The following is a 15,045-nucleotide window of genomic DNA, read 5'->3' as shown; positions in this document are numbered from 1 at the left end:
GTTAAAAAATTAGCAGACATAAAAGTTGCCAACAATTTTCTGGAACAATTTAATGCTCACATCAGAAACCATGTAGTAATTAACAAGTCGGGCTAACAAGACTATGTGACTAAAAATATTCCTCCTCCCCATGAAGTGCATGGAGAGCACCAAAGTTTTCTACTCAAGGCTTTAGGGAAGTTCTCAAATAAGGAGAATGTTTACTCAACATGAAAAATTACCCCTTCCCTCGCTATCTTGCTCAACATATCATTGCATGCAAGAAACATAAATATAGAAAGAAAACAGGCAAGAACTAAAAATGTAAAGGCTAATCACAAACCTCGAACTCCTTTGCCTTTTTCATTATCTCTTTGTAGGCCTGTGGCTCTCGAACTTTAATGATGTTCCACAATACACCACCCCCTGTCCGGAAGCGCTTATCATCAGCAGTCTTCTGGCCTCCACAAGCCTGTATTGCATCCACCTGTGATATTCGCTCTTCATTATACAAGTTTATGATGTATCAACTTTGACAGATTAGAAAAGAACACCAAAAAGAAAACTAAACATAAAAAGACGTCCTCATTCAGAGATTCAATTCAGCAATATCACATTTACACAATATGGAAACGTATGGCATCATCTACTGTAATTACATGAAGAGTGCATGATATATATATAACCTAATTCACTAATCAAATGAAAAAAGAAACAGAGAATTGATATGTTCATACTTTATAGGCCAAAATATTTCAAAATTTCATAACACAAGTCCTCACAGCTTGGTCATACAAATGCAGAATTCATCGAGCATTAGAAGGCTGCATAATCCAGGAGGGACACACAAAAACGTTGGTGTTTCTATCCAATGCCAAGCATGTTTAAACTAAAATCTGATCCTTATATCATCAATAGTTCCCTTAACTTTTAGCTATTCAGCAATCTAGTGTAATTAGAAACTAACAAGTATGTTAAAATACTACAAAACAAAGGTCCTTTTTTAAGTGAAATGAAACTGAGATAATCTTCAATCTAATTGTATGATGTATACTCAGAGAGATCAACTTTCGGCTCTGAACTTTAGAGCTGGTCCATTTAGGGGAGCAAAATGAAGAGAAAAAATAGATAGCAACCTTCACAACAATTAAATAATGAAGTAGTTCATCAGCCAGAAACATCAAAGCTCAAGCAAAGGATTGGAAGGAGCAAACTAGCTTCTCGAATAAAAATCTGCAAGGTTAGGGACAAATTGTACGGATCAGAATTACAAAACTGTGTATGGTATGGTGCTATAAAAAGTGGATAAGCATAGTCAGCTATACGCCACTCCAAATCAGGTAGAATATAAATTCTCACCTATCCTTATAACAGGTGGGTAAATTATGCCTTCTACTCTTATTGGACACAAAGTCACACCCCATTTGATGAAGGAACGTTAAAAGGATAACAAATCTCAAAAAGAATAATTTATTTCAAAAAAATGCAATGCACATTCCAGTGAGATGAAAAAGAGAGGATAGAGAGCCAGTGATAAGCAAGGATCTTATCTTCATACCATCAATAGCAATAGGCCAAAAACTAACCCCCAACAACCTTTTAAAAACAGACTAGGGTTGAGGAAAGCTCCACAAGAGCTGTTCAAGTGGCTAATATAAAATAAAATGGAAAATAATGTTAATTCTACCAACTGTGCATGGTGCAGAGAACCATGACCCATCTCATCAAGAATCACATTCTCTATCATTAAAAAAAAATCTTACAATTGAAAGAATACAAAAGGAATTCCAATTACAAAATTACTGCAAGAAATGGACAGCAATTGGGAAGACATGATGCACAGGTAAGGAAAAGTCAGCACTTTGAATACCAAAATATCATTAGCAGTATACCCATGAGCAGTTTTTGACGAAGGAAAATCAAGAGGATTGGATTGTAGATCCTGTGAGTAGATAATATCTTCAAGTGCATAGATATCATGGTTTCACCACAATAGAGTTTTCAGCTATATTAAACACTATCATCAATATCACGCAATTCACATGATTCATTAATCTCTAGGTTGTACCATTTTTTTTATGACAAAATTAAAATTCTTTAGAGCATTCTTAATTGCTTTCCAACTTCTTAGTGGACACAATATTTCATAAAAAAATGCATAGAATAACTAATAAAGGTGTAAGCATCCAATATGAAATCAATGTTGCAGAGCATGGTAGGATTCCAATACCTCTTTGATGATATCGCTTAATGCAGAAAGCCCGAGGCAACCTACAGCTGTGTATATCATGTATGACTTCTTCTCTTTCAGACGCCGACATGTATCCAAGACAAACCTGAATACATAATATAATTTGTTAGTAATCCACGCATTCATGTGAATGAAATGGCTGATAAAATTCATGTATTAATGTGAATGCAATAGCTGCCAAAAAGACACTGTGCTGGTATAATGGTATAGTTACAATAAGAAAAGAGCTGTGAGCAATGCTTCAATTCATGGTTGCATGATAGGGAAACAAAAAATACAAAGTACTTCAATAGTTAATACTAATAGCTTACTAGAAGAAGTTTCTACGGTTAGAAAGGTAATTGAGTTTACTTACCAATCAGATATGGAAATCATTAAATGGGAAAGTGACACAATTGAATTTGATTTAGAAATCAATTCCCAAGTTTGGATTAATGTAATTCATATTTCCTACCAATTTTACTCTAGTACCCTTACTCAGAATTAGGCTTGTATATAATGGCCAGCTGCTACAGCAGTGTGGCAGGGTTCTTGACAACTCTTGAATGCTTGTTACAGATGGCTTCACTATTGCGGCGTGGAGCACCAAAATAGTGGTATGTAATATCCAGGCTGGAGGTCCCAAAGAGTCAGCTCAATTCGATAAGCTGCAGGACATGAAGTATGAGTGTCCATGTTCAAAACCCCGGTAGTGCTCTCTCTCCCATTCCCTTGAAAAAAATGTTTGCCTATCAAAAAACAAATATCCATGCCGCAATAGCATATGATGCAAATTATCTGTTTTAACCCCATTCAAATCCACCTTCATCCAATGAGATACACCAAGTTAGGAACTTTAAGGTCTGCTAACACCCACAAATTAATTTAGGGACCAGAAATAACTTCAACAAATGAACAGTGCATCACACGCTCCAACAGTCTGTCTTCCTGTCTTCATTATTTTTGGTCTCCTCTTGCTGAGTCTTTTTATAGTAAAAACTACTAGTAAATGCTTTCAGTAGTTAGTTTTTACCCCATGCACATGATAGCTTAGCTAAAAAGTCATAGGATTATAAACTTTGTGGGCTTTACTAATTTTTGAAGTTCCTATACCCGCTTTCTTCCAAGTAGCAGTCACTCACTAAGCAGTGTCTGCTACACATCTCCTTCCATATTAACCACTTTCCTTAGATTAGGTAAAATGGGTAAGCAATAAGGGAAACAACATCAATTCAATCAATTAAAACTAAAATCCACTAAAGTCCAACCAAATCAAATGTCGATTTTTACACTCAAAAAAATTAAATAATAATAATTTCAGAATCAAATCAGTATCCCAAAATTTGGGTTTACATTCCTACTGTAATGGTTTAGGGGATAGTATAGTTACTAGGTTCACTCATTATCCTCACTTATTGCATACCCAATTCATTAATTTTTCTGCATATCATGCATCAGGTGTACCTTAGAGGAAGAAAGTCTTACAAATAATAATGTAAAAAAGTGAGAAACCATGTACTAATGCTGCCTGCATTCCTAGAAAGTAAAACTATGGCATACAAGCTACAGTAACCTTGGAGTATATCAATACCAATAGATTACAAGTAAAACTGCACAGAACATTTTGGTTCTGTTATCAACCAAAGAAATCAGAACCGAAACATCTTGTTCTGTCTGTAAGTCAAACACCAAGGGTTTAAGGGCTTAAGTAAGCCCAGAATAATTCAATACCAATGGGTTACATGCAATTCTCCATGTTTGCTAATATAACTAAAAATGCATAAATCTCAATAACTGATTGGAATCTACTATGAATGAAGAAGAAGAAAAGATAGAGTTTAATATCTATGCATTATCAATATAAGACAGTCAGTGCATCATTAAACAGGCGAGTAACATTATCCATTATTCATATGTATTTATTCAAGAGTACAAGAGTAGTCCATGATGTGCTGACAGAATAACTTACACTGTCGGCGCATAAATATTAAACTCGAAAAGATAATATTTCATAAATAAACAAATTCAACTCCATCCAAGCTAAATGATAAATAACCACGATTCACTAAATCAAAGCAACCAACAAAAAAATTAAAATCAAGAAATTAAAAAAGAGCATCAACCTGTCTATGTTAATAGCTACATTTGGTCCAGAACCGTTTCTCTTTCTCTTATTCTTCTTCTTGTTAGCTCTACGCTTGCGATTCTTACTATCAGATTTCTGATCATCACCCTCAACAGTAGCACTAGTTTGTTCTGAAACATTTACCGAATTGTGTTCCTCCACTAATTCTCCTTCTTCAATATCGATCATCTCAACATCTTCATCAAAATCATCTATGTTATTATCTTCAAGGATGGATTCTAGAATGTTCTCCCCAATGTTCATCGCTAATGCCCTAATTTGATGTGGTTTTTGGTGGTTTTTTGAATGATGGGGGTGAAGAGAGTGTATATAAAGCTTCTTCCTCTTTGAAAGTTCAAACCCTAAAATGTTTGCCCATTTATAATGAGTAAATTACATTTATACCATAAAGTTAAAATTATAAAAAGAGCCTGGGATGGAAACCGCGCGAATCGGGATTTCACTCTTCCCACACGGCATAAGCTTGTTACATGGTTATCTCTTCCATAAATTTAAAACAAATTCTATTTAAATTAAAAAATTAATAATTAAATATTATTCCAATAAATATAGAGTAAATTATATTGACACTTCTGACTTTTAGTGAAATTATACAAATCATCCATCATTTTTTTACACTTACACAAACCTCCTATAGTTTTGTACTTTCATTACACTGATGACCCCTGTATAAGAAATAAGTGTAATCTTTTAAACAAAAAAATGTAATAAATGCAATTAAGTTAAACAAAACATGATATATTGTGTAGACAAGTCTAAATAATATACAAATCAATGTATCTTTATTATTTTTTTATTGCAAAATGCATCATCATTTATAAAGAAATATTGTTTAAATTACTCTTATAATATAGTGTAACGAACAAAAAATAATAAAGATACATTGATTTGTATATTATTTAGATTTGTCTACACAATATATCATATTTTGTTTAACTTAATTGCATTTATCACAATTTTTGTTTAAAATATTACACTTTTTCTTATACAGAGGTGGTCAATGTAATGAAAGTATAAAACTAGCGGAGGTTTTTGTAGGCGTAGGAAAATGAGAAGTAGTTTGTATAATTTTACTAAAACTTAGGGGGTGTCACTGTAATTTACTCATAAATATATGAATCGACATACTCTTTGTTAGACAATAGAAATACTCCTCTTCAATCCACTTCTTAAAACTGCACCCTCACATGTATATCTTTAAGAAAATGGTCCTCAATGGTGATCCTATTGGATTTTAGGGAAACCTACACTTGCCCAAAAAACACAACAGAAGGCCCAAAAACACATACACTTAACTGAATCTCTTGTATCATAATCAAAATATAACTATCAGTAAAAAAAAAAGACTAAAAAGAGACAGTTGGACAAAACTTAATTACGTGAGACAGTTAGTTGGTCAAACCTGTAGGCAATTAGTTCGGTTTAATTCATAAGATGAATTAGGACAAATGTAATTCACTCAACTATCCAATAGTTGTATGAGATACAATTGGATGGAGTTTCCTAATTGAATAACATACTATTAAGTGATCGATCAAATTTGACTTGAGAATAAGATAAATTTGGATTTTGGCTCACGATGTATAAATATAACTTTGATTTTAGAAGGTCGGTTTTTGAATAAAATAGTGGGATAATATTTTACTTTAGATTTTGATACTTACATACATATTTTATTGTTTATAGATAACCATGATAAGAAACTCAACAAGTACCTTATTGTTACGATCTATCGTTGAGAATGAAATTTCCTTGACTTGTATGGAAACTTGAGGATTGAAAAGCAAGAGGAAAAACAAAATGTTGGTCGATGAGCCATTTCCTGATCCTCAGTCAAGAATGTCGCAAGAGCTGACGAAATGCTTAATTATAAGAAGCATGCATGTGCATTACGCTTTAGAGGTAAGTTACCTCACGGTGGCTTCTATGAACTCTGAGCTTCAAAATGAACATTAGAACATGGAAGCAAATAATATGATAATGCACTTAAAGAAGCTCTATTAGTCTATTTATGACAAGCTAATCATGAGATGTTTAAGGTCTCCTAACAACTAATGTAGATTTACATAAGGAAATGGTGTGAAGCCTCATGTACTAAAATGATTGGGGACGTTAGAAACCTACATAATCTAGGTTTCCCATTAGACTGAGAGTTAGCTACCAAACTTATCCTATAATCATTGTCATCAATTTACATTTCTCATGAACTATTACATGGACGATTAAGAAATATATCTAGATTTATGAGCAAGTTGAGCAACATCTATACTTCTATATTATATATAAAAGGGAAAATATTATGTAACTACCACCATGATATAATTGTCACTTTCATATTTTGGCTTTAACTCTTTTTAATTTATACAAAAAAATATATAATCATATATAATCACCACCAACATATTAATTACTTACTCACCTTAATTTGACAATTAAAATAAAGACAAAGAAATATAATATAAAGTGCCAAAAATAAAAATTATACTTAATACAAAAAATATTATAATTCACCAAAATAAAATATCTAAAACTTAAATTCTTGATATCAAAAAGTAAAAATGTGAGCCGATAGAGTAGTAATAAAGGGGGAGTAAGGCTATGTTGATTAGAGATGGCAAAATGAGCATTACCTGCGGACGCGCCCGCATAGCACGCATTTTTTTTGCGGGCAGGACATGCAAATTTTGTCCATTTGCCCGTTTCACCCTGCCCGTTTTGTCTGCCAAGCCCGCGAACATTTCCATTGGGCAACGCGGGCGGCCCACAAACAATATTTAAATAAAAATTAAGAAAATATCAAATAAATTATTATGTAATGTGATTTTTAATCATTAAAAAATTGTAATATAATGTGATTTGATTAACTTCATATAAAATATCAAAGTTTTTGTTAATTTTTTATCTTCAACTATTTTATTTTATTTATTATATGAATTTTTTAATTTTTTTAATTATGCAACAATGTCCGCGGGCCGCCCGCAAGCCTGTTAACTCGTTTTAAAACGAACATGACATTAAATTTTGTCCGTTAAACCAATGCGGGCATGTCCAACCCGCTTAAATTAATGCAGACATTTGCGGACATGGACTAAATGGACTGGGCGGCCCATTTTGCCATGTCTAATATTGATGATAAACCTAAAAAGGGCCATGGAAAAGAAAAAATGCAACATAAGCCCAAAAGTAAACTTTTTTGGAAAAGGAGTAATAATAAGCATGATATGTTCAGCTTCAAACCTGTTAATGGGGTGACCAATGAAGCAAAGTGTTTCCACCTGAAACAAACATGATATTAAAAAAGGAACTGCACAAAGTACTTGCAAGAATACAAGAGCTGGAGTGAGACTTCAACTTTAAGTATTATTGTTATAGAATATTATTTATGTTTCTTGTTTGGACCAACAGAGATTTTTCATTTATAATAAACTAGAGGGTGAATAAACACTTTGTGCTTTCTAACCTAAATTATTATTCACACTATTCAATTTTTATATTTTATATTTTGGAGAATTATATAAATCCATATTTTTTTATATTAGGTCTTTATTAGAATGTTCAATTTTAGATGAAAAAGATGATTTCAACTTACAATTAATGTTTTGGTGGGAGTTACTACAATACATATTTTTTGGCGGGAGATGATTTCAACTTAAATTGTAGTTGCACTAGTGTAAAGATTAAATGATGGTTTATAGTGTTCAAAATTTCTTTCCTCTTATTATTTTATTGTCATTAGCTATTATTATTATTATATGATATTTTCGCAGGTGGGTCAATGAACACATTTAGGAGTGAGTAGGATTCGATCCTATCCGCTCACCCAATCAAGGGTTGGATTTATTGTCATTGGATCTAGGGTTGGGTTTACAATTTAGACTCAGACAATATTTAGGGTCATGTATGAGACAAGCATGACTCGGTCTGGACTTGTCTCATGGTTACTCACTCATCATATTTGTATGTATCTTTATTCAATTATGTACTCACTCATCATATTTGTATGTATCATTGATTCTTTAATTTTAATCATATATACATGATTACCAATATATATACACATATCATTTCAGATCTCAAATTACATATCCATAATACTAAATAATATTGACAAAATTTTATCTAAAAGATGTATGCATTATATTTAATCAGGTCTAGGGTCGGATTCAGGTTCATAGATTGACATAATCGACATTTAGGGTCAGGTTAGCTTCGGATCTAGGGCCAGATTCGAGTTCAAAAAATGATCCGATCAATATTTAGGGTCAAGTAAGGAACAAACCTTACCTGATCAATCCAACCCATGCTCACCCCTAAACACAATAGTTATGGGAGGTTTTTATACGATTTTGTTATAGATGTATCAATTAGAGGTGTCAAAATGGGCTACCCGGACGGGTTCGGGCTAGCCAACATCAGTTTCAGGCTAAATCGGGTTGGGCTAAAAAACCCGGATACGATTTATGCATATCAAATTGTAGCCCAAACCCGCTCTAAGCGGGTAACGAGTTGTGGTGGGTCGGCCCGCATAATATTAAAAAATATTTAAATTTTAACTTATTTAATCTATTTAATATATATATAATTTAATAATAATGTATAATTTTTTTAACATACTTCTTATGCCCAATATAACCAAACATATATATATCTAATGTCTTATTTTTGAGTTAAGACGTGAACTCTACGTATATAATTTTTTAACATAATTCATTTATTAAATATGTCATTTTTATTGAACTCTCACTCCTAACACAATATAATTTGGACTTCACTATAATATATAAACTTTTAGACACTATCAAAAATATTATCCTTTATATGTTGTTTATCAACACTTTTATAATGAACTATTATATTAAATTTGGTTGTGTGGAGTTCTCTATGAGAAAAAATATGTTGTATTTTAGTTTTATTGCAAAACTTCTTTTCTATATGAGTATAATGTTTCTCCTGGTTTGAGGAGATAACTACCCTTCTCATACAAATTGCACGATGACACATGTCACACCATTTTAATATTATTTATTTTATTTCCTATTTTTTATATTTTATTTTTATGAAAAATCATTATCTTCTCTCACCAAAAACACAAGGGTTCCCATACCAACTCTTCATTTTCACCATTCCCTGTTTCTTTCATCCACGTTCTGAAGTTCTCAACTTCAGGGAAAAAATTCTCATTCATTCAAGCAGGTTCTCCTTCACTCCTCATTCATTCACAAAAAATTTAGAATCACACTCATTCATTCACAACAAACATTGTCTTCATCAATCTCACTTTCCCTCTTTCATCAAGCTTTTGAAGGTTTCATTTTTTCATCATTATTCATTTTCCTTACTTATTTCCCCAATTATCCATCTCTCATCAACTTTTTCTTAATTCTTCTCAAAACATAATCCCAATTTCATGTTTATACTTCATTTGCTTATAATTATTTACAGAACTTATTATATATGTGGACTTCAATATATATGGACTTAGTGGAAGCGAAGACACAAGAGGATCATGTCTGTTTCAATTGAGGATGAAATTGATACAAAAGAGTTCATAGCAGTTTATGCTTTTCGCCAAGTGCTTATCTTGGAAGAGCTATTGCCCTCAAAACATGATTATCATCATATGAGCTATTGCCCTCAAAACATAATTATCATCATATGAGCTATTGCCCTCAAAATATTGGAGCATTGAAGATATTGATTTAAACATTTTTGGGTTGTCAATGGATTAAGAACAAGATGGTGCAGAGAATGCAGCATCGGTGGGAATGAGTTAGGATTTTGCTTCACTTTTCCTCCATTTTATTCTCTAAACTTCTCAACTATATAGCAAGTGTAAATACAACATGGGATGCTCCATGATTCATTTTTTTTTACAGGGAACTTTTTTTGGGTGGCATAAGAAGCATTTCATTTGAAAATTGTCCAGTTGGATTCATAATAATGTTTAGTTGGATATTTTAAATTCTGAAAGTTAAAAAACGATGACATGATTTTATTATTCATTAGAGGACTTCAATTCAATTGAACACTAATACTTATCTACATGGTCTGAATCTAAAAAGCTATTTCCAAAACATCTGTTGGTAGCAACTCCATGTAACTTAAGAATTTATCAATGAGTTCATGATTAGGATCATATAATCCAAGGTTTTGTATGAGAAATATCTCTGCTTCGGATCTGGATTGCTTCAGGCAAAATTCTAGGAAACTGTATCTATGACACAAAACATTATAGTTAAAAACCTACTGAATGTACTCCTAGTTTACAGATATTTAACATAGTAATGTATCGTGTATTACATACCCATAACAAAGAGAACCACGTATTAGGTAATTTATCAACTAAAACTGGAATATCATGATAATAATAAGCCAACCACCTATTGTTACTTATGATTAAGAAATTAAAATGGAACTACTGCTCTTGTGTATAGAGGCAATGCCCAAGGCAATGTAGGACAAGAGTAAGTACTCCTATATGTTTGTCTCCAGTCTTTGACTCAAAATCTAAACACAATTCAAAATCTACTAACAACTCAAATTTGCCTAAGTCACAAAATAGTGCACATGTATAAATAGCAGATGCCAAACCAACAAACCAACACAAATCTCAGAATGCCTTACTCTGATAATAGATCTGTTATAACGCTCTTCAAAACAACACAAATCTCATTGATCTAAAAATACAATATCTTTTGTGCATATGCCAGCGAGTTTGTTATAACACTCTTCAAACCAATACAAATCTCATTGATCTAAAAATACAATATCTTTTGTGTAACCTTCATAACAGTTTAGCATCAATCTTCACCAATTACAAAACTATTGCATAATTATAATCTGAACATATCAAATACAATATAACCAAAAAAGTGAAATTATAAACCACATAATGACAATAACTTGAAAAAGCTGGAACACGTAGACATCTTCAACAATTATTGAGTGCTTGACCTTCCTCCCTGATGAATCACAATATTACAATACAAAAGCTTGATGAAAGAGGGAAGGTGAGATTGATGAGGACAATGTTTGTTTTGAATGAGTGAGTGTGATTCTAATTTTTTTGTGAATGAATGAGGAGTGAAGGAGAACCTGCTTGAATGAATGAGAAATTTTTCTAACTTCAGAACGTGGGTGAAAGAAACAGGGAATGGTGAAAATGAAGAGTTGGTATGGAAACCCTTGTGTTTCTGGTGAGAGAAGATAATGATTTTTCATAAAAATAAAATATAAAAAATAGGAAATAAAATAAATAATATTAAAATGGTGTGACATGTGTCATCGTTCAATTGGTATGAGGAGGGGAGTTATCTCCTCACACCAGGAGAAACATTATACTCTTTCTGTATTATGTTTTTGTTGTAGAAGTTAAATCTAATTAGGCACACAATTAAGAAATGAAAAGTAAAATCTATATGATTTAATGCCTTCTAATTTGATTTGATACATTATTTTTATTGGGCTGAAAAAGATATTATGCAAAATAGGAAAAATAATATAATGTTTAACTTTATAACATTATTGTAAGTTATAAATATTTATATTATAGACATTACTCTATTTTTTAACATTATTTTAAGGGAATATGTTAAATATTGTCATATGTATACATATTTGACATTATGTTATTCGTCCTATGTGGACTTTTCTTATGTAGTTACCTTTTGCTTACACTAGCCTATGAGATAGATGGGAAATTATATTGTTTTCTATCAAGTACTACCTACTTGTTAATTGTTCATCAATGTTGGAATTTGGTTCTCGCCATCCTAAATTATATGGAACTGTGAACAAAACCAATTACAAATATTTATATCAATCGTTTTGACGGTTCAGTCCAGAATCACTCACCCCTTCTACATGATCATATATGTGCTTGTTTGTTTTGTAGGTCATTGATAGTTGTTACTAGATGATTTAACTTATAGATTCAGAGCGAGGCGGAGAGCAACCATTTTTTGCTACCCTTATTTTGAGAACCACTTTTTTGCTACCATTCCTCATGCATCAATGTAGTATCTAGTTGTTCTCAGCTATTTGGATACCTCTGATACCGGTCATGAGCTCTTTCTTCTTATGAAGCACATGACCAAAGGTGTTCTTATTCCATTCTAGAAGGTGAGGGGTAAAATGAAATATTGTAGAGCAGAAATAAAAACTCCCTAATGATAAAAAGAAATTATCTATGTCAAAATAATTATATCTCTCTGTTACTAACAAATCAAATCTTACCATGTGTAATACTATAAAGTTAAAATTTAATTTAATATTTATTTAATATATATTTGTCAAAATCTTATTGGTAGTAATGCGTTAATGAGTTAAGTATAGAGAAATGTGGTAGAAGATCTCAATTCCCTGACAATTCCATTTGGCATCCATCAAAGGTTGAAAATCTAGATGAGTGAACCGCTTTGCTTCAAACTTGAATGGTCTGTTAAAAATCTATCGGCCTTGAGCATATGTCATGAGACATGAGGGATAGTGATCTGAGTGAACACAAGCTAAAACCTTCACCACTTCGTCTAGGAAACAAAGGTGTTGTGGATGGCGGACCATGGTGGTTGCCAAAATTCAGTCATGAAGGCGTTGTGGATGGCAGACATCATTATGACGGTTGACAAAAAATAAATAAAAAATATAACATAATAAATAAAAAATCATTAAGTATCAATGTCCCATAACTTCATAAGATTACTAAAAAGTAAAATAAACAATACTAATAAGTCTTGTAAAGATCCACAATTAAGAACCAAAGCAAAACACAAATATAAAATGCAAAAGATTTAATCTTCTAAGTATCCTCCTCCTCCCCAACATCATCCTACACAACAGCAAACTCGACAACATATCCTTCACTTTCTTCTTCATATGAGTCATTACATTCAAAAGTTGCAGCTTCCTCTTCACCTTGTCGATGTTCCATTTCTTCATCTACTTCTTCAACTACTTCTTCAAGTACTTTCTCTTTTCCTTTTTTAGATGATGAAGAAGCACCCTTAGTTTTCTTAGATTTTCCTCTTGAATGTATAAGTATATGGTTCTTTATTTTTTGACGCTTTGTATTCATTCTAGGCTCCCCAATCCCTGAAACCATATAAATAACATTCCATTCTTGATCGTCGTCCTCCTCAAAAACCCTCTCATTTCACCTTCATCATCATCACTATCCATATCCCCAACAAGTCATTAATTACATTCATCAATATCATTGAGGGAGATTGGGCCAATTTTATTCTTGATGTTATATCCCCATTTCAATGCTTGATTGTATTTAACATAAACCAAGTCATGCATTCTTTTAATATCAAGTTTATTCATTTTCTTGGTATGAATCTGCAACATTCCAATAAATAACTAAGATGAGACACTTATAATTTTTTTTAAGGTAAACCCAAAAGGAAAGTAAGTAAATAATTACTTGTTCAAAAATACTCCAATTGTGTTCACATCCTGATGCACTACAAGTTAAAGACATGATTCTTATAACTAATTGTTACAAATTTGGGGATGATGCACTAAACATTCTCTACCATACAACTACAAAGGTAAATATATTTTGTTAAGCAATTGACTTAAATATAACAACATATTTTGTAAAGCCAAAAATATTTTATTTCTTGCCTGGTGCCATTTCTGTCCTCATGGCTATAGTTGTGGATGTCCAAACATTCCACTAACATCTTTATATGTTTGCATCTCCTCCAACATCATAAATTCTGTTTGTGCATTGGGTAAAAGTGCAAAGTGTCAAGATAACACTATTAGTTTGCCTATGTTTTGATGAAGACAAGGACTTAGCAAAAGCTTAAAGATAACTCAACAAATCAACATTCCAAGGACTCAAGAGCTTCATGTCTAAACTAGAGTCTTGTATATGTGTCTTAGCTATTGAGTCTAGGTTAGGTAAACCTAGACGTAAATCTCACAAGTTCTAAAAACTATCATATCATTTAAATATGCTAGTTATTATATGTTCATGCATTAATCATACATATTATTTGTGCATCTTAGGCATAACATAATGGTAAAACATGTATAGTTGATAAGCATAACATATATGTACTTTACCGTTTAGTCTCTTAACTGAAAATATGCTAGTTAATCGATTAAGCAAGGCGTTAATCAATTAATGTGAAATTAGTTTTAATCAGTTTTAACAGATAACTGAAAAACTGAATTCAGTTATTCTCAACAGTCCGTTAATCGATTAAAATGGCACTTAATCGATTAACTAGACGTCTAACAACTTTTCTATATAAACTGTGCTTTTACACCATGCTTCATACTTTCATTCATTCATTTTTAGAATTGTTAAGTTGCATATTTTCGTGCTCATTGTATGTCATATAGGCAGAGAGAATTGCATGTGAGAATAGTGAGAGATAGTATCATTCTTAGGGATTAAAATGTCATCCATTGCATGTCATTAAATGTGTTCATCATTCTATCTTTTCTTACATGATTCTTTTATTTCTTTTAGAGATTTCCCAGGGTAGAAATTACATGTTTCTGCATGATTCTGATCTTATACATATTCTTGATAATTTGTGAGATATTTATAGGGTTTATAGTTGGTCTTTTATTGTAATATTTGAGCCATTTTGTGCTTAACAATACTCTATTTTTATGCTATTTTTGCTATAAGGAAAGTCGTCTGTTCGTGTCTTACCACCAACGAGATTCA

At 32.1% G+C, this 15,045-nt stretch overlaps 1 protein-coding gene across 1 annotated transcript in view; it reads right to left on the bottom strand.

Annotated features, from left to right (window-relative positions):
* Window positions 1-4,686, bottom strand: part of LOC109337358 — a 5,350-nt gene extending 664 nt beyond the window's left edge. Inside the window, exons 1-3 of the mRNA XM_019574325.1 lie at window positions 4,333-4,686; window positions 2,210-2,315; window positions 323-466 (exon numbers count right to left, since the gene is read on the bottom strand). Coding sequence (XP_019429870.1) covers window positions 323-466; window positions 2,210-2,315; window positions 4,333-4,598 — 516 coding nt within the window. The 5' untranslated portion in view covers window positions 4,599-4,686. The remainder of the gene's footprint in view (window positions 1-322; window positions 467-2,209; window positions 2,316-4,332) is intronic.
* Between the last annotated feature and the right edge of the window lie 10,359 nt (window positions 4,687-15,045).

This window comes from Lupinus angustifolius, unplaced genomic scaffold, assembly GCF_001865875.1.
Source record: "Lupinus angustifolius cultivar Tanjil unplaced genomic scaffold, LupAngTanjil_v1.0 Scaffold_5_146, whole genome shotgun sequence".
NCBI classification, from domain to species: Eukaryota; Viridiplantae; Streptophyta; class Magnoliopsida; order Fabales; family Fabaceae; genus Lupinus; species Lupinus angustifolius.
This window is presented reverse-complemented; position numbering and strand designations above follow the sequence as displayed.